General features: G+C 36.8%; 1 protein-coding gene across 5 annotated transcripts in view; it reads left to right on the top strand.

Moving 5' to 3' along the window:
* Positions 1-23754, top strand: part of KYNU (kynureninase) — a 110835-nt gene that overhangs the window by 4785 nt on the left and 82296 nt on the right. For 3 of the 5 annotated variants that reach the window (XM_087920293.1, XM_087920295.1, XM_026717801.2), the window contains exons 2-3: positions 7952-8143; positions 16240-16360. In XM_087920293.1, the coding sequence (XP_087776419.1) occupies positions 7960-8143; positions 16240-16360 (305 nt within the window). In that variant the 5' untranslated portion in view covers positions 7952-7959. Of the gene's footprint in view, positions 1-2799; positions 3142-7951; positions 8144-16239; positions 16361-23754 lie in introns of those variants that run through there. The other 2 variants (XM_087920294.1, XM_087920292.1) reach the window with 2 other exon arrangements.

The raw sequence follows: 23754 nt of genomic DNA, 5'->3' as shown, positions 1-23754 counted from the left end.
GTTAATTAATTTTAATAAAATAGTGGGATCTAATAACATATGGACGGAATAGTATATATAGACTTATACTAAATAACCACCAGTACTTGGTTTTCTTCCCTAAGATGGGCAGAATTACAGGTCTTGAATATTAATTAATATTAATTAATATATATTAATTAACTATTAATGCTGGAATATTTAAAAGTTATCTCCTGGCTGTCTTACAGCCCAATAAAGCTTTTAAGTTCCACTGTCCAGTATCTGAATTTCCTTACCTAACATGGCCCATCTTCCTAGATTTTCTACATTTTCACAAATGCTCCAGAATTTTCCTCCTTGTCCTAGGGTTAGCCTCTCTGGATATGATAGATCCCACTCTACTCAGTTCCGTTCCATTCCATTCCATCTATCCAATTTTGAAAAAAACCATCTCTCGAAGTGGGAGGTTAGCCAGGTGAGGTCCTCTTCAGTAGCATGTCCTATACACCTGAGATACCCCCACCCCCTTTTTTTCCCCTGGCTCTTTTTATATTTTTTTACAAGTACATCCTACAATTTCCCCTTTTTCTGACTGTATGCTCTTGATCTTGTGCTGAGTCATTTCATTGGCTTCCTTTATATCTATGACCTTGGCAGAGACCCAAGCACTTTCTTCCTGCCAGGCACATCATCCTGTCAAAAAGATTATTTAAATGTATAGCTAGGAAATGTTACTCCTCCCCAGATTAGCATCTTACTTCTGAAAAAGTATGCATGAGAAACACCCTTCCTTCTTTTTTAAATATTGGAAAGCACAGCTCTGCGTCTTTAGACAATGACTTTCATGAATATGCAGTTCTCACCTGTCTGGGTTCTGGATATTTATTGTAGAACCCATCAAGCCTTTTTTAAAATATATAGGGTCATTTTCAAGTTTGATGTAGGTCACCATTTATTAACCGTATGAGAAATGTCATATCATTCCCACTTAATTATTTCCTATTTCTAAAACAGCATTTCTGTATAGAATGACAGGTCCTTTGAGGGGATTTTTTTGCCCTTAGAGGCAACTTGGAAACATTTAAACCTAAGCGCCCTTCCCATCTCTCCCACATATACTTATAGAATTCATGAAATAATTTGTTTCTTGTCTGGTTTAATTTAGACTGCATCTGTTGTGTTAAAAATGGAGTAATTCTGTAAAAGTGTGGAACAGGGAAAGCAGAAGATGACAAAAAATAGTATGGCATTAAAAAAACAGCGCATAGGGAAGATACAGTTGAATGGGGTCAGTAAGTGGGTGAAAACCAGTGGCGGGGTTCAAACTTTTTTACTACCGGTTCTATGGGCATGGCTTGGTGGGTATGACATGGTTTGGTGGGTGTGGCAGGGGAAGGATACTGTAAAATCTCCATTCCTATTGCACTCCTGGGAGAAGGTTACTGCAAAATCCCCATTCCCTCCCCACCCCACTAACCTGCTTTCCAGCTCTGTTCTCCTGTGCAGGGCAACAAAAGAAGACCCAGCTGATCAGCTGCGACTCGGGAGGCAGAGAATAGATGGGGGCAGGGCCAGTCAGAGGTGGTATTTGGAGGTTCTCTGAACTACTCAAAATTTCCGCTACCGGTTCTCCAGAACTGGTCAGAACTTGCTGAATACCATCTCTGGTGAAAACATTAGCTTCTCCTCCCCAACCCCCAAAGTGAGAGAAAAAACAATTGCTGCATTGAAGGTAGACTTCTATGGTGCTTTGTAAATAAAAAAAAAAGATGATCAACAAATATTCTAGATTCCAGAACCTTTGGAAATGTAGAGGACAGAGGGACAGGCCTCAAGGGATTAAAAAAAAAAGGGGGAGTGTATCAAGCCAGGACAAGTGTGCCCTCCTCAGGGTGAGATCCATTCCTCCCTCTTGGCCTTCTCTGATAGGGCCTGAAGACCTGTCTCTGTCAACTGGCCTGGGGCTCCAATGGGGTGTTTCATTCTGGAGTGGGTTAATAGACCAACACAAGGCTCTCCAAACTTGGCAACTTTAAGACTTGTGGACTTCAACTCCCAGAATTCCTTTGCTGGCTGAGGAATTCTGGGCGTTGAAGTTCACAAGTCTTAAACTTGCCAAGTTTGGAGACCCCTGGACTAAGACCCTACTCCTCTTCGTGTGCATCTTGCTCAGTTCATCCTCATCTTCGTTAATTTTTAAATCACTTTGTAGATTGATTAAATGTTTTGAAGTTTCACCTTGTTGCTTGTATTGATTATAAGCCACCTTGAGTCACTTCTAGGCAAGACGGGTGGAATTGCAGGTGGTTCTCGATTGACAATTTTTCATTTATTGACCGTTTGAAATAACAGTGGCACTGGATAAAGGGACTTATGACCATTTTCCACACTTAATAACTGTAGCATCCTCATGGCCACATGATCAAAATTTGGACGCTTGGCAACTGGCATGTATTTATGACCGTCGTTGCGGTGACCCAGGTCATATGATCCCCTTTGCGACCTTCTGACAATCAAAGTCTATGGGGAAGCTAGATTCACTTTACAACCATGTTACTAACTTAATAGCTGCAATATTTCATTTAATAGCTAAGCAAAAAAGGTTGTAAAATGGGGCAAAGCCCATTTAACAACTAACTTGTTTAGCAAAAGAAATTTTGGGCTCAGTTGTGATCATAAGTTGAGGACTACCTGCATGAAGTTTAATAAATAAAATAAAACATCTGAACAAGCCTTCCCTAACTAACATGAAAATGAAAGGAAGGAAGCTCAGTGAGACTTGCAAAATTTCTATTTAAAAAAAAAACTATAAAAGCACGGTACTAAAAGTACCGTGAAAGTAGTACTGGCTTACATGGCATTGATTTCCAAGTTTGATGCATGTTGACAGGCACATACACCAAAATTAAGTAAGCTACTGAAAAACTAAAGCAATAAAAAGTTGGGGAAGGAAGATCAGAGTACAAACAATGAAATAACAAACAGAAAAGGTCACAAAAGGGGAAGGATAAACTGGACTTTGACAATAAGGGAGTGAAAGAATGAATCAGAAACGGCAGTTCCTGCAAATTTAAGGTAAGAGAAAAAATTTAGAGACACCATTTGTAATGCTTGCATCTTGATTTGAGAAAAGCAAGAAGGTATAAAACTCATTGGACAAACCTGGTAATTCTTTAAAAGGTAATTTTCTTGTAATATTTTGTCATTACCGTTCTAGTAAAGCATTATAAAATACTGCTGAATGTAGTGAATTGAATATTTATTTTGTTCAAATCAAAGTAAGACGTTAACAATTCTTTAATTCTCCATTTTTTTCTTTTGAAAAAAAAAAAACCTTAATAAGTGTGTATTAAAAATTGGATTGATCTTTACATTAGATCTTTTATGTTGTATGGGTACATTTTATTCAGTAGCTTCCATTTCAGTCCTCATAATTGCAACATGTATGCTTTTAACACTGTATTTCAAACATGAATATAACTGCAACTTTAAATGTAATGAAATTCACTGTTCAGTAGTATAAAATGCAATACTGATTGCAAATGAAATGAGACTGTGGTTCTACATAATGACAGCTTGGGGGGAAAAAATTCAGTATTCAGTCATTTGGTCATTTAAATACAATTTGCAACAAATTATTCCAGAGTTTTTACATATACATCCATCAGGATGTTCCCTTCTAAGATTAGAAGTATTATGCAGAGTATAGAAAAAGAAATAGCCCAAAAATTCAAAGGTGTAAGATAAAGAAAAGAAAGTTTAGTTAAAACAACTTTACACTATACCAATACCTTTCAGTACTCCTCTCTCCATTTACAGATAGTCCTCGACTTAGAATTTTTCAAAGTTACAACAGCACTGAAAAAAGAGACTAATTTTTCACACTTACAACTGCTGCAGCATCCGCATGTGCTACATGATCATAATTCGGACATTTGGCAATTGGCACGTATTTATGACAGTTGCAGCATCCTAGAGTCATGTGATGGCTGTGCAACCTTCTGACAAGCTAAAACAATAAGGAAGCCAAATTCACTTTACAACCATGTTAACTTGTTTAACAACTGCAGTGGTTCACTTAACAATTGTGGCAAGAAATGTCATAAAACAGGGCAAAACTCACTTAACTGTCTCACTTAGCAACAAATTTGGGGCTCAGTTGTGGTCCTAGATTGAGGACTACCTGTCATTTGATCTTCACAAACTGTCCACATATCTCTTTATACTTTGCTTTTGGTTCTTTAAACTTCTCTTTCTGAGAATCAGCTACTACTTTTTTATCCTTTCTTTTCCTTTTGACCCACTCACTTTGAAGTTTTTGTTTTGCAATTTGTTTTTTTTTCTATGTGATCAAACCATCACAATATACTGCTTTGTTTTTATATATAAACCGTTTTCACTCTGAATTCATTCATTCTTGTCCCTATTCTCATTTTATCATACAGAGCCGTGATGGCAAACCTATGTCACGCATGGTGGAAGTGGCATGCAGAACCATCTCTGCCGTCACGCGAGTCGTCACCCCAGAGGAGGTCCAGTGTGCAGGCGCATGCCGCCCACCCACCAGCTGATGGTCGGGTAGCTGCTGCGCATATGTGTGGGGCGCACAGGAGATGTGCATGCATGCACAGAAATGTGTAGTGCACATGGGAGTTGCACGTGCGTGCACAGAGATGCACGATGCATGCAGGGGGTTGTGCGTGCAGGGGCTGTGGGCCCCCCCACATGCATTGCCTTATGGGTGCTGGTATGCAAGGACGGAAAGATTAGCCATCACTGATATACAGTATGCTTAAGTACCCATTTGCACTTTATTCAACTCAATGATGATTGATAATTATGTGCCTTCAATTTGCGGTCAACTCTTATCAACTTACATAGGTAGCTTTTTTCTACAATGATCTGTTCTCAATCTGATCCTTTGAGTCTTACAGTAGTATTCCAGTTGTTTCTATGACTGAGTCCATCCTGCTCTTCATCTTTTTTTCCCCCCTCATTTCTTCCGCCTTTCCCAGCCTTCTAGATCTCTGAAAAGAACTAGGTCTTTGTATAATGTGTTCCAAAATACAATAGCCTGGTCATTTATGACATAAGTGAGAACCCTGGCTTTATTTGTTCTATAATCTGTTTGTTTGTTTGCTTGGCTGTTCATGATATTCTTAGGAATCTTCTCAACATCAACGTTCCAAAAAAGCTACATTCTTCCAGATTTCATTTCCATAGATTTTGCAGGGAAAATTGTTGCCTCCATGATGCTTTTCTTTGTAGATGTAGACATATCACAGCATCTCAGTGTTTTGTTTTTTTTCATGACCTTCTTTGCTACTCTCCCAAATGTTAATCCATAGCATACTTCTGGTCTGCCAATTCCTGTACTGTTGATAGTCAATCCTAAAAAAGAGACGCTATCCACTGTTTCAGTATCTTCATTGTTAAGTCATTTGGTTCATTTGGTTGAAAACATTTTTCTCAGCACACCACTAAGTTTAAAACCTGCTTAATTAACTTACTAAAACATGGGTCCTAGTATCCTTGGAGTTGGAAAGCTTTTAGCAATCAATATATGTAAGCCATAAGTTATCCTTGATGTAATTAATATTCAGTGATTTGCATGCTGAACTGAAAAGAAATGAATTCTTTCATAGTTTACGATAAATGTCAATAGTCAATCAACTACAACCACAAATAGAACACAGATTAGCTGATTACTAGTTCATTACTTGTATAATACCGGTACTTTAAAAAAAAAAAAAGCTGAAAGCCATTACATTGTCACCTTCTTCTTTTATCAAGCATTTTGGCAACATCTCAGGTTTGATATTTATCATGGTCGCTATGGTTATAGTTAACAGTAGATTTTCAGATAAATACATAAATTTTGCTTGACTTTTGTTACAAATAGAAAGCATGAGAGGTAAGTTACTTAATATACTATGAAGGCATAATATTTTGCTCCATTTAAAATCCTCCAGTCGCCAGAATTCAACTAAAAGTGAATCAGAAGGTTAGACAGGTGGAGAAGAAATGCAGAAAGCCTTATCAATGAAGCTAAAGATTGAAACAGTAAATATTTTGCTGGAAGAACAATTGGTGATGACAATACTTGCACCCAAGAAGCATTAAGTATATACCTTAAACACAACATTACTAGGTTTTTTTTTTTTTTTTGCATTAAGCTGCTGGTTCCCATCATACATTAGCAGGTACAGTAGTTAGCAAATGTTAGCTTGATGTAGGACTTGATTGTGGTATTGGACCATGCCGAATACATTTCAAAGACTAGAGGTGCAATGTGCAGGCCAGGGAGACAAAGCGAATAGAGGCATAACACTCAAGATTGGTTTTGTTCATCCTGGACAAGAAATACCATAAACTTCTAGTTCGGTTACCATTCTCTTGTTTGATTTTATAAAAGAAGGAAAAGAAGTGTGAGTTAAAGGATGAGGGGGAAAGAAACTGATTTTCAACTTTTTAAATATAGTTGCAATTTCAACTTTTTTTACTGATTAGGTAAAAGTAAAAATTGAGATTGCAGCTACACTACAGGTAGTCCTTGACCTACTACCATATTTGAGCCCCAAGTTTCTGTTACTAAGTGAGACATTTGTCAAGTGAGTTTTGCCCCATTTTCTTGCCACAGTTGTTAAGTGAATCACTGCAGTTGTTAGTAAAATGGTTGTTATGTGAATCTGGCTTCCCGCATTGACTTAGCTTGTCGGAAGGTTGCAAAAGGTGATCAGCTGACCTTGGGATATTGGAACTGTCCTAAATATGAGTTAGTTGCCAAGTATCTGAGTTTTGATCCCTTGACCATGGGGATGCTGCAACGGTCATAAGGGTAGAAATCACTTTTTTCAGTGCCGATGTAACTTTGAATGGTTAGTAAATGAACTATTGTCAGTTGAGGACTGCCTGTACTAATTAGTAAAAATTCAAAGTAAAAGTAACATGGAGACTGCAACTACGCCATCCAACAATTTTAGCCATTTCTGGCTAAGACGCTGAGCTTGTTGATCAGAAAGGTAGGCAGTTCGAATCCCTAGCACCATGTAACGGAGTGAGGTCCTGTTACTTGTCCCAGCTTCTGCCAACATAGCAGTTTGAAAGCATGTAAAAATGCAAGTAGAAAAATAGGGGCCACTTTGGGGGGAGGGTATCAGCGTTCCGTGCATCTTCAGTGTTTAGTCATGCCGCCCACATGACCACAGAGATGTCTTTGGACAGTGCTGGCTCTTCGGCTTTGTAATGGAGATAAGCATCACCCCCTAGAGCCGGAAATGACTAACAACATATGTGCGAGGGAAACCTTTACCTTTAATCATCAAAACCAAAAGTCAAAGTTTCAGAGTTTTCCCCGCTGTTTTTATGAAGTCTAGAAGCAGTTTCTGAGTGGAAAGTCATTCTCCCGGTTTGGGAAGGAGCATCAATGCCTTCTATGGCCTGTGATGCACCTGTTTTGAAAAGTGAAGCTTCTCTTAAAGATGGTTTATGGAAGTCGAGATTGCCCCTCTCTAGTTATTCCTTCCAATCTATATACATTTCTATATTCTTAGTTTCTGTAAATGAAGATGCCAAGGAGCATAAAGGCATAAATGTAGTGATACACCTGCTATTTTCAGGAACACAGATTGTGGAAGCAATCATGCTGCCGGCAGCTTTCCGAAGTGTGCAAGTGTGAACAACACTATAGAATTTGTTACTGCTGTTGAAGCACTGGTAGAACAGAGAAATTGCTGATACAGAGCTTTATGGGGGAAAGATTATATTTAAAACTAATAGCTTCGGGGTTACATCAGTCTGCTGCCTTGAAAAATGCTGGAATTGAGAATTTCTCACTTTTCTCTCACACTGCCAAGCTTTTCATTTTTAAAAGCTTGTAGTTGGCTGCTCATACATAACTATAATCTTCACATCAGACGCTTGCCCATATGCATGGCGTAGTCTCTAAATGGAGATTTCTTTCTCTCTCTCTTTGTCTCTCCATCTTTAGAATGAGAAATGTGTTCCTTGAAAATGGATCTGCCTTCTCATGCCTCACCAGCAAGCATTATAGAAACAATTGCTTTCCAACTAACATGCAGTCCGGTAGATAAGAAAGTCGCTCTGCACTTAGATGAAGAAGATGAGCTAAAACACCTTCGCGAATGTTTCTACATTCCCAAAATGATGGATCTGCCTCCAAGTAAGAAATGCAATTTTACTAAGGTAGCTCTGCGGGTATTTTTTTGCATGCATCTTTTGTAAATCCCTGGGAATCATCACTGTTTCACAGAGCAATGGAGCTCTGGCAACCACCTCTCTGAACCCAGTGTGTGTCTTGCGTTGCTAAATGAAGACCTCAAGTTGAATTCGTTATGTTTTCACACCTGTCCTGAACAAAATGAATGAATACACTGCATCCCTTGTGTAGTGCTCATGCTGTCACTCAACCTCCTGAACAATGTAGCATCTGATTGAAAATTGTAGGCAAGAGCATATGGTACCTACTGTGTTAGAAGCATATATTCCAAGTACACACACATATATAATTGTATTAAAGTGCAAAGAGAGAAAGAGGATATATTGATTGGTAAAATACTTGATTAAAATCAATACAATAAGAATAAAATTTCTTAAATCTGATGACGGGCCTGTTTGTTATCTTAGGAATTAGAGTAAGAGCTTCCCTTCCATTCATTTGAAAATTATCTGGTATGGAGTGTTCAGGGGAAGAAGATGCTCAATTAATTTCGATAAATTGATGTTTTTCAACCTTGGCAAAGTTAAGATATGTAGACTTCAGCTTCCAGAATCTCCCAGCCAATAGCCTTTGGAACTTATGTCCACATGTCTTAACATTGCCAAAGTTGAAAAATACTGCTTGAAAGCAATCTGAGGCTGAGAAAATGAATCACCTCTCATCAATAAGTTAATGCTCCCCTAGTTTTGAACAAGCGATATGCTTTTCCTGCAGGTTTTGTTTGTGTTGCAAGGGATCAAATGAAGTGACTCCAATGCCACTTTGCAGTAGAATTCTTAGTCCTGAATGATTTCCGTACTTGGATATCTTACATGGTGGCACAGTGGTTAGAATGCAGGATTGCAGGCAAACTCAGTGCTCATTCCAGGAGTTTGATTCTGAACAATTCAAATCAGCCTTCCATACTTCTGAGGTTGGTAAAATGAGGACCCAGATTGTTGGATTGCTCTGTAAACATAGAGAGGGCTGTAAAACACCGTAAAGTGGTATATAAGTCTAAGTGCTATCACTATCTCTGAAGCTGTGTGAGTCCTGGTAAATCTTATGGACAAGAAAGATCTCATGTGACCTGAAACACATGAGAGACAGTTCACATCTCTATATCTATATCTACCTATATACCTATATCTTTCTATTTCTATCTTTTGAGAAGAATCAGGCATTCCATCTGTTGTGGTAGGTTTTAAAAAATTGATTTTGACAAGTCTCGCAGAGGAAAATAGGAGAAATGTGATGAATTTTACAATGGCAAATGCTTTAAAATATGTATTCTTTGGAGCAAAAGCTTAGTTTAGCCAATGAATCTGTTACTATAGCACCATCCTATTTTTAATCAGAGGTATAGTTTTTCCAATTATAAAATTTTCAGATTAACTTTTCTTAGTTGTAATTGGAGGTAAAGGTTTTCATTTTGGCTATGAAAAATCTTCAACTAATTCTGATTAATGATTTAGGCAATTTATTTGGTAATGGATAATTCTTGCAGATGTAAAATGCACCTATAAAATATAAAGTCACATGGTATTTCTCTGCTATCCTAATTCAAAGTTCATATTTGGTTTTCTCCTATCTATCTATCTATCTATCTATCTATCTATCTATCTATCTATCTATCTATCTATCTATCATCTATCTTAAATACACATCTATAAAGCATTCCTTATACTTTACTTTACCATGTACTATATACTTATACTTTACCATGGCAGTTTCAAAATTAAAGAAGCACCTTAACTAAGTTAGGAGAGGCATTTGTGTTTTTTTTCCTTGTCCCTGTCAGCAACTACCTAGTATACTTTACAAAGAGATAATTACTTATTAACAGAATATGGATCACGATAGTTAATATTGAAGAAGAGAAAGGCAAGAGCAAACATAATTGCTTCTGGGTTGCGTGTATAGCCCTTCTCTGTGCTCAGCATACAAATAGTGCTGTTATGGTGAAAGTTTCACAGCAAAGGCAATTTTCCCCTTTAATTCAGCATTGCTGTGCAGATGTATTATTTGCACAAGCAAAGAGGAACACTGCAGAAATTGCTGATATTTGCTTGCATGAACACAGTATATGTAACATGGACATAGAGCACTAACAATACTTGCATGATAAGAAAAAAAAAGTCAGAAAGATCTTTTTTTAAAAAAATGTAGATAATGACAGTTCTGTGGTTCTGGGATCACTTATATTGGGAGTCTCAAAAATATAGTTGCAAATGCCATAAGTGGCTCATTAACTTGAGGGCTACAATATTGAAACTTTGCAATTTGTTGTTACAAAAGAGACTAGTGAGTAAAAAATTAAAGAGTGTCATTGCACATAATTACAAATAATTCTACCTAATACACCTGCATTATTTTCTTATGGGCTACTGCAAGGGTTCCCAACCCCTGGTCCATGGACTGGCAGTGGTCTGCAGCATGCCAGCAACCAGGCCGTGCAAACAAGCAAAACCCTAACCAGAGGATGTAGGCAGCACACAAAACCACACTCCCTCCAGTCCATGGAAAATCCTTTCTTTGCGGAATCGGTCCCTGGTGCCCAGTTTGCAGTTACTGAGAAGGACAGAACAATTTTGTCAAATTTTTATCAGATTTTTGTGTGGCCCAACTGAGTATTAATTTAGCAGATAGATATGTTTCTGATACCCACATTTCTAGATTCTTTTAAAAAATTTCCTTATCCAATGCCGTATTTTTCTTTAATATAGGTAGTCCTTGACTTACAGCCATTCATTTAGTAACTGTTCAAAGTTATAACAGCATCAGTGCTGTTATAAAAGGCACTTGCAACCAGTTTTCACTCTTATAACTGCTGCAGTATCCCCATGGTCACTTGATCCAAAATTGACAGAGGTCATGTGACTGTTATTTGTAACCTTTCCAGTCGGCTTCTGACAAGCAAAGGTCAATGAAGAAATCTAGGTTAATTTAACAACCACATGATTCACTTAACAACTACAGTAAGTTGCTTAACAACTCTGGCAAAAAGGTCATAAAATGGGGTACAACTCACTTAGTATCTGTCTTACTTAGTAACATAAATTTTGGGCTCCCCTGTGGTTGTGAGTTGACAACTACCTGTAGATATATTTATAAACATAATTCTTTCTGAATATTCTTTCTGAAATTGCCTAAAAACATTTTGAAGTTTGTATTTTGACTTAAATCTATAATACCTATTGTATAGTCTACCTGTGAATTTTTAAAAAATACTTTGAAAACAATGAACTGGTTGATTTAAGTGACTCGTGGTCTGTAACAGTGACTGATGCACTCTGATGTCTTCTAAACATCTTTGTTGCAGAGATACAGAAGACAAAAATTAATTAAAATGAATGGAATGAGAATTGACATAGATTATGATGATAGTTTAGTACAAGTTATTCAAGTTTCTAAGAAAAAGGTAATAAATGAGGAGATATTGTTCCAAGTTGATTTGTCAATTTTTTTTTAACTCAAAAATAAGAAAGGAAAAAAATTCTTGATATTTTGTATGTTTTAATACTCAATTGGTATTTTATGTCATGAGATTCAGCAAATAAAAAAATAAGTTTTTAACTCACTACCTACTCTAATGCTTGGTTGAGATTGAAGAGTATTATCCTCTAAAATAACAAAGGATTGTGGACATAACCAATTTAGAAGTGTTAATATTTACCTCTCTATGATTTTTTTTGTTTTTATAAGGATGCTGATTTAAAAACAACAGAAAAAGCTGGTATTATATATTAGATTGAAATGTTTGTGTGTTCTAAATTTTCTAAAGCCTTTAAAGCTTTAATTAAGAACTTAGTAGTCTTTTATACGTGGCAGATGCATTAGCAGTTGAGTTAAAAGCAGTATCACAAAAAACTACTTTGAAATGCTTTGCAATTATTTAATCTGTTTTCCCACAGCCCTAAAATGAAATTGCTTTAGTATTCTGTTGTATTTATATAATAAGGTTTTTATGCAAATTTTAATAGATTTTTTTTTCAAGCTGTCTACTTCTACACATTTGAGTACAAGCTATCAGTGGCAGAGACATGCGAAAACATGAGCTTCCAATAAATGAAGCATTGTCCCTCATGACCCTGATACAGAAAATAGTAGAGTAAGGAATGAAATGAGATGAAACAGGCTAATCACCTCTTCTCATGTTTAATTAAAGCACATGACGTTATGGCTTCAGGCGTTCCTTCCCATAGCAGAATGGAGTCAGCTAGCAATTGCATTTCTCCTTCCTCATAACTTCTCAACTAATTTGTTCCCAAGAAACCTTTTGGAATGGATTTGAAAGGGGCATGCAAAGAGAATGAAAGAGTAAAAACTTGTGTGGATGGATATCTGTCTAACATGGGATTCCAGGCAGGGGTAGGCTTCAAAAATTTTAGCAAAGGGTTCTCTGCCCAGTTGCTGGGTGGGTGTGGCCATGGTGGGCATGGCATAGTCGGCCTCCTGCACCACAGGGGGTGGGAGCGTTCTTGCCCTCCCTGGGCTCCGGAGGCTTTCCTCAAGCCTCCAGGAGGGTGAAAATGGCCTCCATGGGCCCATTTCCGGCCTTTCCGAATTCCAGGAACCCATTTTTCACCCTCCTCAATCCTCCCCGTGTACCCTACACTTATCTGCATCCAAAATGTGCCATGTGGAGACTCTTGAGAGTGGGCAGGGCCAGTCAGTGGGATTTGGGGGTTCTCCAAACTGCGCAGTCTTACCTAGGGCCTCTTCTGAACCCCTGAAAATCCCCAGCAGCCCACCCCTGATTTCAGTCTATATTTTATGCACCCACAGTTTTTTTTCCCGCCCATTGAGTGAAAATTCTTTGCAGCCTATCACCTTACTGATGTAATACCATGGCAAGAGGAAGAAAGTAAACATGTATTTCATTTTAATATTTTTTTTGTGAGCAGAGATCTAATATCTTCTAGAAGTCATCAAAAGTTGTACTAACTATATTACATTTATGGAAACCTGAATCTTAACAATTTATTTATTTAATTTATATCCCTCTTTTATTATCTTTATAAACAACACAAGGTGGCAAATATAAATAATGCTCCTTTCTCCTCTTATTTCACCCACAACAGCAACCCTGTGAGGTAGGTTGGGCTGAGACAGAGTAACTGGCTCAAAGTTACCCAGCAGGCTAAAGTGGGACTTGAATTCATGGTCTCCTCCCAGTTTCTAGGCTGATGCCTTAACCACTAGACCCAACTGGTCTCATTTTAAAAAAAATGCTTATATTTCTATTTATCATAACCAAAATACATGGCTGCTCATAGCTTCCTTCAGGAGTAAAGACCAGAGCTGACATTTTAATATAGGTTGGATAGCTGATTTAGATATCCATATTTTGGGGAGCTTGTTTATGGGAAGACACTGGAGCATCATGTAACTTTTTTCATATTGTTTTCTATTTTGTAAATGTTGCTGTCATCATAATAGATTATATTTTAGGTACAATGATGTTTGTACGGTATTGATTCAAAAATATTAACACCCTACTGTTCAGATAACAGACTGTTGAGGATGAAAAGAGCATCGTGTATCATGTAAGCTATTGATTCCTAAATGCTAACATTCATTCCCTGCACATATATTTTCAAACATATTTACAGCTGGGGAAGAAAAAAGAAATTTTAGTAAAAAAAAAACTAATTGTTTTAGAATTGCCTATCAATAAATATACTTTCAAAGCTAATTAGGAAGCTAAAGACTCATCTGATGATTAAAATATGTAAAATAACATGAACATAAATTCTGTGTTAATATGTTATTACAGCTTGATATTCACCATATCTAAGCCTGTTGACATTCCAGAAATCTCTTAAAACGTGGATGTTCCAGCAGTTTTAGGTATCCCATGGAAATAGGGAGCTCATAAGATGGTTAAACTGTGTGTGGTATGCTGGTCAATACTTCCACAGTACTTCTTATATTTGTGTTTGGTGATTTTTAGGCTTTTTAAAAACTGCCTTATTGTCCCCTACCTAATTCCACATTTGTAAGATGAGTGGCTAAATAAATGTGATAAATAAATAACAAATATGAAATATTTTTATGGATATTTGAGTCACATTCCACTTTATCTAACCCATTTCTGTTAAAAATCACTTAATAGCTGAAATGCTATGAGGGTGTTTCTCTGCGTGTCCATTTAGCATAAGACATATCAAACTTTGATCATATAGGGATTATTTTCTTCTACAGAAAAAGAGACGAGGGCAGGAATAATTTCTCTGACCAGTAATATCCTCTATTCATTGCAGAAGTCCCTCTAAAATTTATCAACCCATGAGCAAGTTAGCCAGATTAATATAGGTGTGTAACATTCTCAGAAGAACAGTAGCATCTGGTACATTTTAATGATTCTCAAGTAATACCTATACATTAAATGTGGATTCTTTGAACTAAACTAGCATACTGCTTGTAATTCTTAAACTGTTTTTGAAGCTAATTTTCCAAATTAGACATTTAATAATCAGTCATAGATACCTAGAGAACCAGTTTAGCTAGAGACCAGTTTAGTGGTCTCTAGCTAAAAAGCAGGAGACCATGAGTTCTAGTCCAGCCTTAGCCAGGAAAAACCACCTGGGTGACCCTGGGTCGATTGCTCTCAGGCCAATTCAACTCACAGGGTGGTTGTTGTGGGGAAAATAGGAAGAAGTTGTGTAGGGTAAATTTGCTGCCTTGAGTTATTTGTGAAAATAATAAAAGCAGGAAATAAACAAAATAAATAAATAATACAAAGTCAGGCATGGGCAGTCTATGGGCATGCCATATTCCTAATCGCTTTATAATATTTGTCACTAACCATGAATGAGTAATAAGTACCAATGAAATTATATATCCTGTTGCCTAGATTACAGCACTTTTAATGTCATACTTATACCTCAGATCCAAAAAGTGTGTTTCTATTGTCCATGGTGTTTATATTTTATAGGTGTTGAAAATTCATGCTGGTTTGAAAGGGGAGTCAGGGAGTAAAGGGGGTGCTAGAATTATTATCTAAAAATATGTAGTTATTATAAAAAAATGAAATGGCAAAAAGTCTTGACATTTCCATATGGACCTCTAACATATTTGTTCTCTCATTATATAGTGTGTTTTGCATAGCTGTGTATTCAAATTTAGGGACCTTATCTTCTGTGATATTCACATTTTGAAAATTATTTGAAAGAAAAAGAGACACTGTTTTCATTATTCAGTTGATTATGGCAACACAATCTTTCTTCAAGACTGAAAAAACACAGTCACACTTAAATGAATATTGGACGGAGTTGTTCTCCAATCTCCAAAGCATGTCTTTTAAATAATTTTTGAAGCATGTACAATACTTTATGTTTAGTATGTTGTTGATGCAGATCAAAATTCTTGCATAATGATTAGTAACAGAAGAAATAAGTTTCACAAATGGAACTCCTTCATGGCATCATAGAATTGGAAAGGACAACAGAACTCATTCAGTTCAATATTCAGTGTGGAACCTGCTGAGAAAACGGAACATAACACTTTATGAGGCAATCTGCAAAAATTCTAATATAGATCTTGAATCTAATTCCCCATAATATTAGCCCACTGATTCTGGTTTTATCTTGTTGGGCAACAGGATTGAAATAGCTTTAGAAATCTGAAGACTGCTGTTATTGCTCCTTAGTCTTCTTGTCTGTCCAGCTAAACGTATAGCAATAGCTTTTAGACTTATATACTTCACAGCTCTCTCTAAGTGGTTTACAGAGCTAGCCTATTGCCCCCAACAATGTGGGTCCTCGTTTTACCAACCTCGGAAAGATAGTATAATCAATGTTAACATATATGTCTTTGGTAAACATATAACTTAGAACTGACTGACATCTTTGTGTCTGTTAATGAAGAGAATTTTGGCAATTTCACAAATGCTTTTTGCTCTATGTACCAAAGGCCCATAATAGGAGAATAATCTTTTGGTAAACATATATTAATGGCTTCGGTTATAGATGAATCTGTCATTTTTCATATTTGTTTCAAACAGATAAGAACAGTGGTGCTCTTTTAATGGCTTTCTTGTATTGTTTTCCCTTCAGCCAATCCAACTTTAGTGAAGGAAGATGAAAACTGCATCTACCTTGCTGGACACTCTCTTGGTCTTCAGCCAAAGAAAATTAAAACTTATTTGGATGAAGAACTTGACAAGTGGGCTAAAGTGTGAGTAGTTCTCTCAGGTACAATACAGTGAATATGTCTGTCTGAGAGCAATGTACTGAAGATGAATAAGAGAATATTCTATTAAATATTCTCTTTTCTAGGAAGACTACCACAGTATCCTAAAAGAATATTACTTTAAAAGATCTGAATTATTTTATTTATTTATATTCTTTTTATTATTATAAATAATAAAACATCAAGCACACCAGAGGTGGTATTCAGCAGGTTCTGACCAGTTCTGGAGAACCACTAGCGGAAATTTTGAGTAGTTCAGACAACTGGCAAAAAACACCTCTGTCTGGAGAATTTACAATATCCTTATCCTGCCACGCCCACCAAGCCACGCCCACAAAACTGGTATTAAAAAAAATTGAATTTCACCACTGAAGCACATATAATACTCCTTCCTCCTATTTTCCTTACTACAACAACCCTGTGAGGTGAATTGGACTGAGAAAGAATGACGAGTCCAAAGTCACCCAGCTGGTTTTTCATGCGTGAGATGGGACTAAAACTCACTGTCTCCTAATTTCTAGCCTGGTGCTTTCACCACTATAATATAGGAAAATGAAACAATTGCGGTAAAAATTTTTTTACATAACTTCCATTTGGTTAGATTATTTGAAGAGTACAATCAAAATTTCAGTGACTGCAATTTAAATAATTAGGTCCTATAGATGCTTACCCACTAGTAGTTCTGACTGTTCAACTGGAATTACAATTATGTAAGTGAATATAGGACCTTGATTTTATTTTATTATAGAAGTTAGGACTACATTGTTGAACCTTTATCCTGGTTGTTTGATTCAAATCCTCATATTATATATATCTTAGTCTCCAGTCTTTATCATATATTTCCTTAAAATACTGTTTTCTTTTTTAAAGAGCAATCCATACAAACTGTATGGTGTTTTTTTCTGGACTGTGTATCTTGGCATTTGCTTTCTTACTCCTAGACCAATTTGAGTGGGACAAGATCTTTGCAGCTACAGGCTTTTGCCAAGGCATGTAATTTCTGGTTTTGAGATTTTAAAATTCATGTTTTATAACATGAACCAGATTAGGTCTGAACTTTTGACTGATTCAGAATTTTGTAGAGTATCAATCCAGAAAAGTGTATACATGGATATTTGGAATTTTGCTATGATTGGTAAGATCTTTTTTGTGTTCCATGTTGCCCGACTTAATTTTCTTATTCTATTTTTAAGAAACATCCCAAAACCAGCAGTAATTATTTCACTATATCATCAAGTGCATTATATCATTACATTTTTGATTGTTTAAAATTGTAAGACTGTTTTCACATGAAATAAAATTACCAGAACATCAAGGTATCTTCAACATTAAAATAAAAATATGCTCAAGTTGAAGATAAAGATTTAAAAATAATGTATGTTTGATCCTCAATAAACCATTTACAAACATGCTATATAGAAATATAGCAGTCCAAAATCAAACTTGAACAAAAAAAGAGATGAGAATTATTTTGCTTGGTTTGATTTTTTTTATTACCATTTTATGAAATTCACATACATGAAAATATTATTCCGTCTTTACACATTTCTAAATTTGAGGATGAAGTTCTCTGTTTAAATATGCATATAAAAATCTATACATTGTGGAAATTTAAAAAAAAGATATTTTAAGGAAAAGTTCTTGCAAAGTGAATATGTTCTGAAAAATGTCTAAAGAAATAAGCACGTTTCTGTGCATGTCAAATTTTTGTCTATATTCAAAAAGAAAAGGAACAAAAAATTATGTTCATACCAGATGGAGCAAAATTAGGAATGAAAACCATAAATGTTAAGAGGAAAAAAAGATGAACCTGCCTACTAATACCAAAATGTGTTATTTTACATAGTTCCTGGTAAATAAGCTGAGGAAATAATCCATAGCCATTTCTTCAATCATCACAATTCCAGAGATTTTATTTCTGCCTTTTATTTTGAGTAGAAGAACTTTGTAAGCTTAGTTTTTAATTCATTAATCAAGCTGTTGATTATTACATTGTATTAAAGCTGCTATCTTGTACACATAGGAAAATAATTCTTATTGAATTCAGTGGAACTCAACTATTTTACTATAAGTTTTCTGGTCATTGACCAAAATAAAATGATTGACCGAGTACTATAAGTCTGAAAAACAATGCTTATGCAGTTTTTCTTTAAAGCAGAAAATCAAAGTCAATAAAAGTGTCATGGCTCCATTTAAAATCATTGTGAGGGAAAGAAAGGGTGAAGGAAAACATTTTAACTTTAAGTCATATTCTTCTCTGTATTAATCTAGCGTAACTCTGCACCTTGCCAGCCACTTAAAAAATGCAGTCTTATCTATTTTTCTGTGATTATCATAGCAGATCAAAGCAATTGCTAACTTCACCGAAGAGGTAAAAGTTAAATAGCTCTTTCCTCCATTCATACGAGACCTGCAGAAGTAATATTTAATCTTCTATAACTTGCTATTTCGTTAGTTGATTTTTCCATGCATGAGTCATGATAACAAAAGGATTTGAGGATGAAAAAATATATATTTACCATTTGTTGAAAATAGAGCAGTTGTCCAAATGTGATTTACAATAATACAAGGTATTTGTGTCGGAAGCAGTGAAGGATGTGGCAACATCACCTTTGGTTCAAAACTTTGTAGAATACTTTGTAGAATATAGAGGACTATTTTGTAGCCATACAATTCTGCCTGTGAGAAAGTTGTTAATCAAAAAAAATTACAAATCAAATAATCAAAGAGTCTTTACCATTGGCATGATTCATATGGCAGGTGCAGGTACCTTTGTTGGACCCCCTACATTAGTTTCTTATTGGCAAATCTCATAGGTTTTGAAGTCCTTCTCTGAATCTTGTGAGGTTTTGTATAAAAATGCCAAAATCTGACAAGATATAAAAAAGAGTATATTTGAAAAACCGAGGAAGTAGGAAGAAGGAGAAAAAGAACAGGTGGAAAGAATGGTATCGTACACATGGAATTCCAAACAAAAACACTCAAAGTAGGCTAAGACATCAAAAGTCAGGATGATTCAGAATGAAAGCAAAGTCATGCATTTTTAGATATCGGAGATAAGTGAAACTCAGCCTTTTGATATTTTCTTCCCCAGTAATTTGATGTCTTCATTTCAGGTAACAGTAGATAAATAAGAAAATATGACAAGAACAAAAATGGCAACTTGTTAATGCCTAAATTTATGGGCATTCTCAGCTAAGTATAACAGAACAACATAGAGTTGGAAGGGACCTTGGAGGTCATCTAGTCCAACCCCCTGCTAAAGCAGGAAACCCTATACCATTTCAGACAAATGGTATCCAATGTCTTCCTAAAAACTTCCAGTGTTAGAAGTCAGGATGATGAGCTTCATATCCATTTCTTCAATTATTAGGATTCCAGTAACTACATCTATCTGTTTCTGGAGATTCTCAGTCATCTACATCATGGTTGTCCCAAAGATAGCGCCCCCCACCCCCCACCCCCCCCCAAAAAAAAAAAAGCAACTGGACTTTATGTTTCTGTGAAGAAGCTTTTTGGATGAGCAACAAAACGACTTCGGAGAAAAACAAAGTCCAGTTGCCTTTTGAAAAACCCCTTTGGGACTCTACGTCTACCTTTTGTTTGCTTTGAATATAGCAGCACTGCTGTGTTGTTGTTGTTTGGCCCTTTAGAATGGAGGAAGGTACGAAAAACAAGTCATTTTTTCTTCAGAAATGAAGATCATTAAAACAAACAAAGAATGATTTCTCAACACTTTAAAAAGTGGTACTCTCTACATGACCAGTACAACAAAATAGCCCAAGGATTGTTTGTAGTTTGCCAAGCACTCTTGTACAGCCCATCGTTTTTTCTTTTTTAAGGGAAATTTAGAGCCATTGCTGCTACCACTGCTGCCCCAAAAGACACTCTGCCAAGCATCTCAGCCCTTGCCATCATCTCTATCACTTTTGCTGTTCTGCCAATCACAGAACAGCTGGTCAACAATCTAAGTAATTCCTTATCATACATAATAATGTTTAATTTCTCAGCGTGGCCGTTCCTCACTGTCAAGTCATGCCAGCCTATACATTTTTACCTTTTATCTGGAGAGGAAAAAAACATACATGGAAAACTATGTCCTTTTTTAATCTCATGCTGGAGATGTAAACAAGTTGTGTCTTACTCTTAGGAATGTAAGGATATAAAAGTTATTTGCAATATCCAGAATTATTGGCAATGTATTTCTGTTTAAGAAAACATTGCACATTTAGTTATAAAGACATGGGCAGCTATAATGAGCCTATAATGAGCAGTGGTTAGAGTGCAGTACTGCAAGCTATTCCTACTGCAATTTGGCAGTTCGAATCCCACCAGGCTCAAGGTTGACTCAGCCTTCCATCCTTCTGAAGTGGGTAAAATGAAGACCCAAATTGTTGGGGGCAATAGGCTGACTCTCTAAATTGCTTTGAGAGGGCTGTAAAAGCACTATAAAGCGGTATATAAGTCTTAAGTGCTATTGCTATTTCTCTAAAAGAAATATAGCAATAGCAATAGCTCTCTACTATCCACTGAAAAAAATGGATCCAGCAGAAAAGCACCCATTTGTTGATTTCCAGTTACAGCCTGAAGGAAGTAGAAGATTCTGACTCCAGTTATGCTTCCAAATTAGTTGGAGGTGATTGACAGTTTTCTGAATGGTTGAATCAACTCCAAAATCTGTACCCATCCCAAATTTGCACTTATAGAAACTAGCAGATAAACATTAAAGTCATATAAGCATAATTCAGTTTCAAATATATCTTGCCAAACATAAATTCAGAAGGAGAATGTTGTGTGAAAAGAGGGAGAACGTTGTGTGAAAATAACAGGAATGTTCCAGATAGTATTATTTTAGAGAGCCTAAAGAAAAGTAAATGTCAAAATCGGGCCAAGCCAAAAGAGGACAGTTAGAGAAAAGCAAGTTATATTTAGAAATGTCACCACACAAATCCAGCACAAATCCAAAAAGTGGAGGTCTAAAGGCCTGAAAAAAAAATGTATTGGGAATATTTTGCTTCTGAGTTAACAAACAGTAAGAAAAGTTTGTGATTGGCTGTTCTTCATCTTCTTTTGAATGAATTATGGCTTGTTGTTTTACAATTTGAAGCAGGAAAACTGCTGTTGTGAGGATAAGCCACAGAAGCAAATAAATGTTTATTACATTTTGGATCTCTTTATAAATTGGATCTGCCTTTAATGAATGTTGTTGTATGACATTGTTTATTTCGTTTATTTCATTTTTTTTAATACTGGAAATGTTTTGACAGAGAATTGGAATTTTATAAGTGGAATAATAGATTTGAAAGGGACCTTGGAGATCAGTTCAATTAAATTACTGCTGACATATGACCATCTAGCCTTTGCTTGAACACCTTTTAACAAAAGAGACTTCATGGAATAGTGGTGTTCCACTTCCTGGCAGCTTGTATAGTCAAAAAATATCTAGCCTGACCTCGCTTCCTTGTAATCATGCCTTCTAGACAATGGAGAGTAACTCCATTCTCTTTTCTGTGTGATAACCCTTTAGATCAGGGGTGTCCAACCTTTCACCTTCCCTGGGCCACATTAGAAGATGAAAATTTGGTTTGGGCCGCACATAAAATAAAATAATAGTAACGATACCTGATCATCCAAAAAAACCATAGAAAACATAGTTAACATATTAAATGCAATTGGATTTTGATGCAGAATTCCACAGCCAATTTTATGCCTAAATCCGTTGTGTGAACCCAGCCTTAGTCTCCTGACTACCAGAAAGTGGCACAGGCCGCAAGATGGCGGAGCTAATATAAGATGGCAGAGCTAATATAATGGATGGGGCGCAGGGTTGCCAGATCGCAGTTTGGCTCTGTGGCCAAACTCAAGCCAAAATAAGGCCAAATTATTTTTATTATTTATTAAAAATTATTAATTTTTTATCACATTTTTTTTATCACCGTTTATCACGGTTTATTTTCCAGCCAAATTTTGCGGAGAGTGGGGGGAAGAAAGCTCGCCCGCCTCGTGCCTATCTCTCCTCCTGCAAATGGCCCGGCTGGATGCGGCAGGACTGGAAGGCAGAAGCAGCGGCGGCGGCGGGGGCAGAAGCAGAAGCAGCAGTGGCGGCAGCGGCAGAAGCAGCGGTGGCAGTGGCAGTGGCAGCGGCAACAGCAGGAGGTGGCACTCTGACGGTGCCCGCCTTTTCTGTTGCTGCTTGGCGTGGCGCTCGCCTCGCCCCGCCTCACGCCTGCCTCTCCTCCTCCTCGCTGGCTCTCGCATGAAGGTTGGGGTGGGCACTGGGCCGCATTATGAGGTGAACTGGGCCGCATGCGGCCCGTGGGCCGCGGGTTGGACAAGCCTCCTTTAGATACTGGTATTTGAAGATTCTTATTGTACCTCCCATCAGTTGTTCTTTTCCACAAGTTAAATCTAGTCAGATCCTTTAATCTTTCCTCATAGAATTTGGCTTTTAGACCTTTCAATATCTTAGAAGCTCTCCTCTCAGCATGCTCCAGTTTGATAAGCTGACTGAAGACTTTGCCCATGAAGACATCAAGTAGGCAAATTAGTATTTTCCTGGGATCTCCTTCTTTCCCATTTTGATGATGGTGACATTTGTTCCCCTCCAGTCTTCTGAGATCATACTGGCCCTCAAAGCTTTTTTCCCTTTTGCATTCAGTCACGTCAGAATCTCAGAGACTGTCTACCCAATCGCTGTAATTTTCTGGGCAAGGTTTTTCAGAAGTAGTTTGCCATTGCCTCCTTCCTAGGGCTGAGAGAAAATGACTAGCCCCAAATCACCCAGCTAGCTTTGTGTCTAACACTGGACTTGAACTCATGGTCTCCTGGTTTCTAGCCTAATGCCTTAACCACTACACCAAACTGGCTCTTTCAAAGATTACTAAAAGTGATTTTGCAATTATATCCTAATTCCTTCAGTGCCCTGGCTTATATGACCCTGGAGTCTTGAATACATTTAAATTAGCTTAATTCTCTCTTAGTGTTTCCTTATCTATCCTAAACCACAAGTTTTATTCCCCCAGAGAAAAATGGTCTGCTATATCAGGTTCTATTTTCCCTCTGAGAGAAGACAGACTGAGCTATCATACTAGACCTACACTTTCGTTTGGCTTTCCTTTCACTTAAAATAATTTCCCCAAATCTTTATTGTTATTTTTGACATCTCTTGCAACTCACCTTATTCTGAATGTGGCATAGCTTTCAGCTGTATTTGGGGAGCATTGAGGGAGTGGGGACTAATCTTAACCTATATATGTGATGGTGATGTAGGCTGAATTTAGATATGACTTATTAATTTGATCAATCAGTGTAGCTGCTTATCTCAAATAGATGACCCTGGGCAGCAAACAGGATTAAAACACAAAAACAATGCAACAATA

The sequence above is a fragment of the Pseudonaja textilis genome, chromosome 1 (genome assembly GCF_049901715.1).
Source record: "Pseudonaja textilis isolate UNSWEBS1 chromosome 1, rPseTex1.2, whole genome shotgun sequence".
Lineage (NCBI taxonomy): Eukaryota > Metazoa > Chordata > Lepidosauria > Squamata > Elapidae > Pseudonaja > Pseudonaja textilis.
Note: the sequence above shows the minus strand (reverse complement) of the source record. Positions and strands in the feature narration are given on the sequence as shown.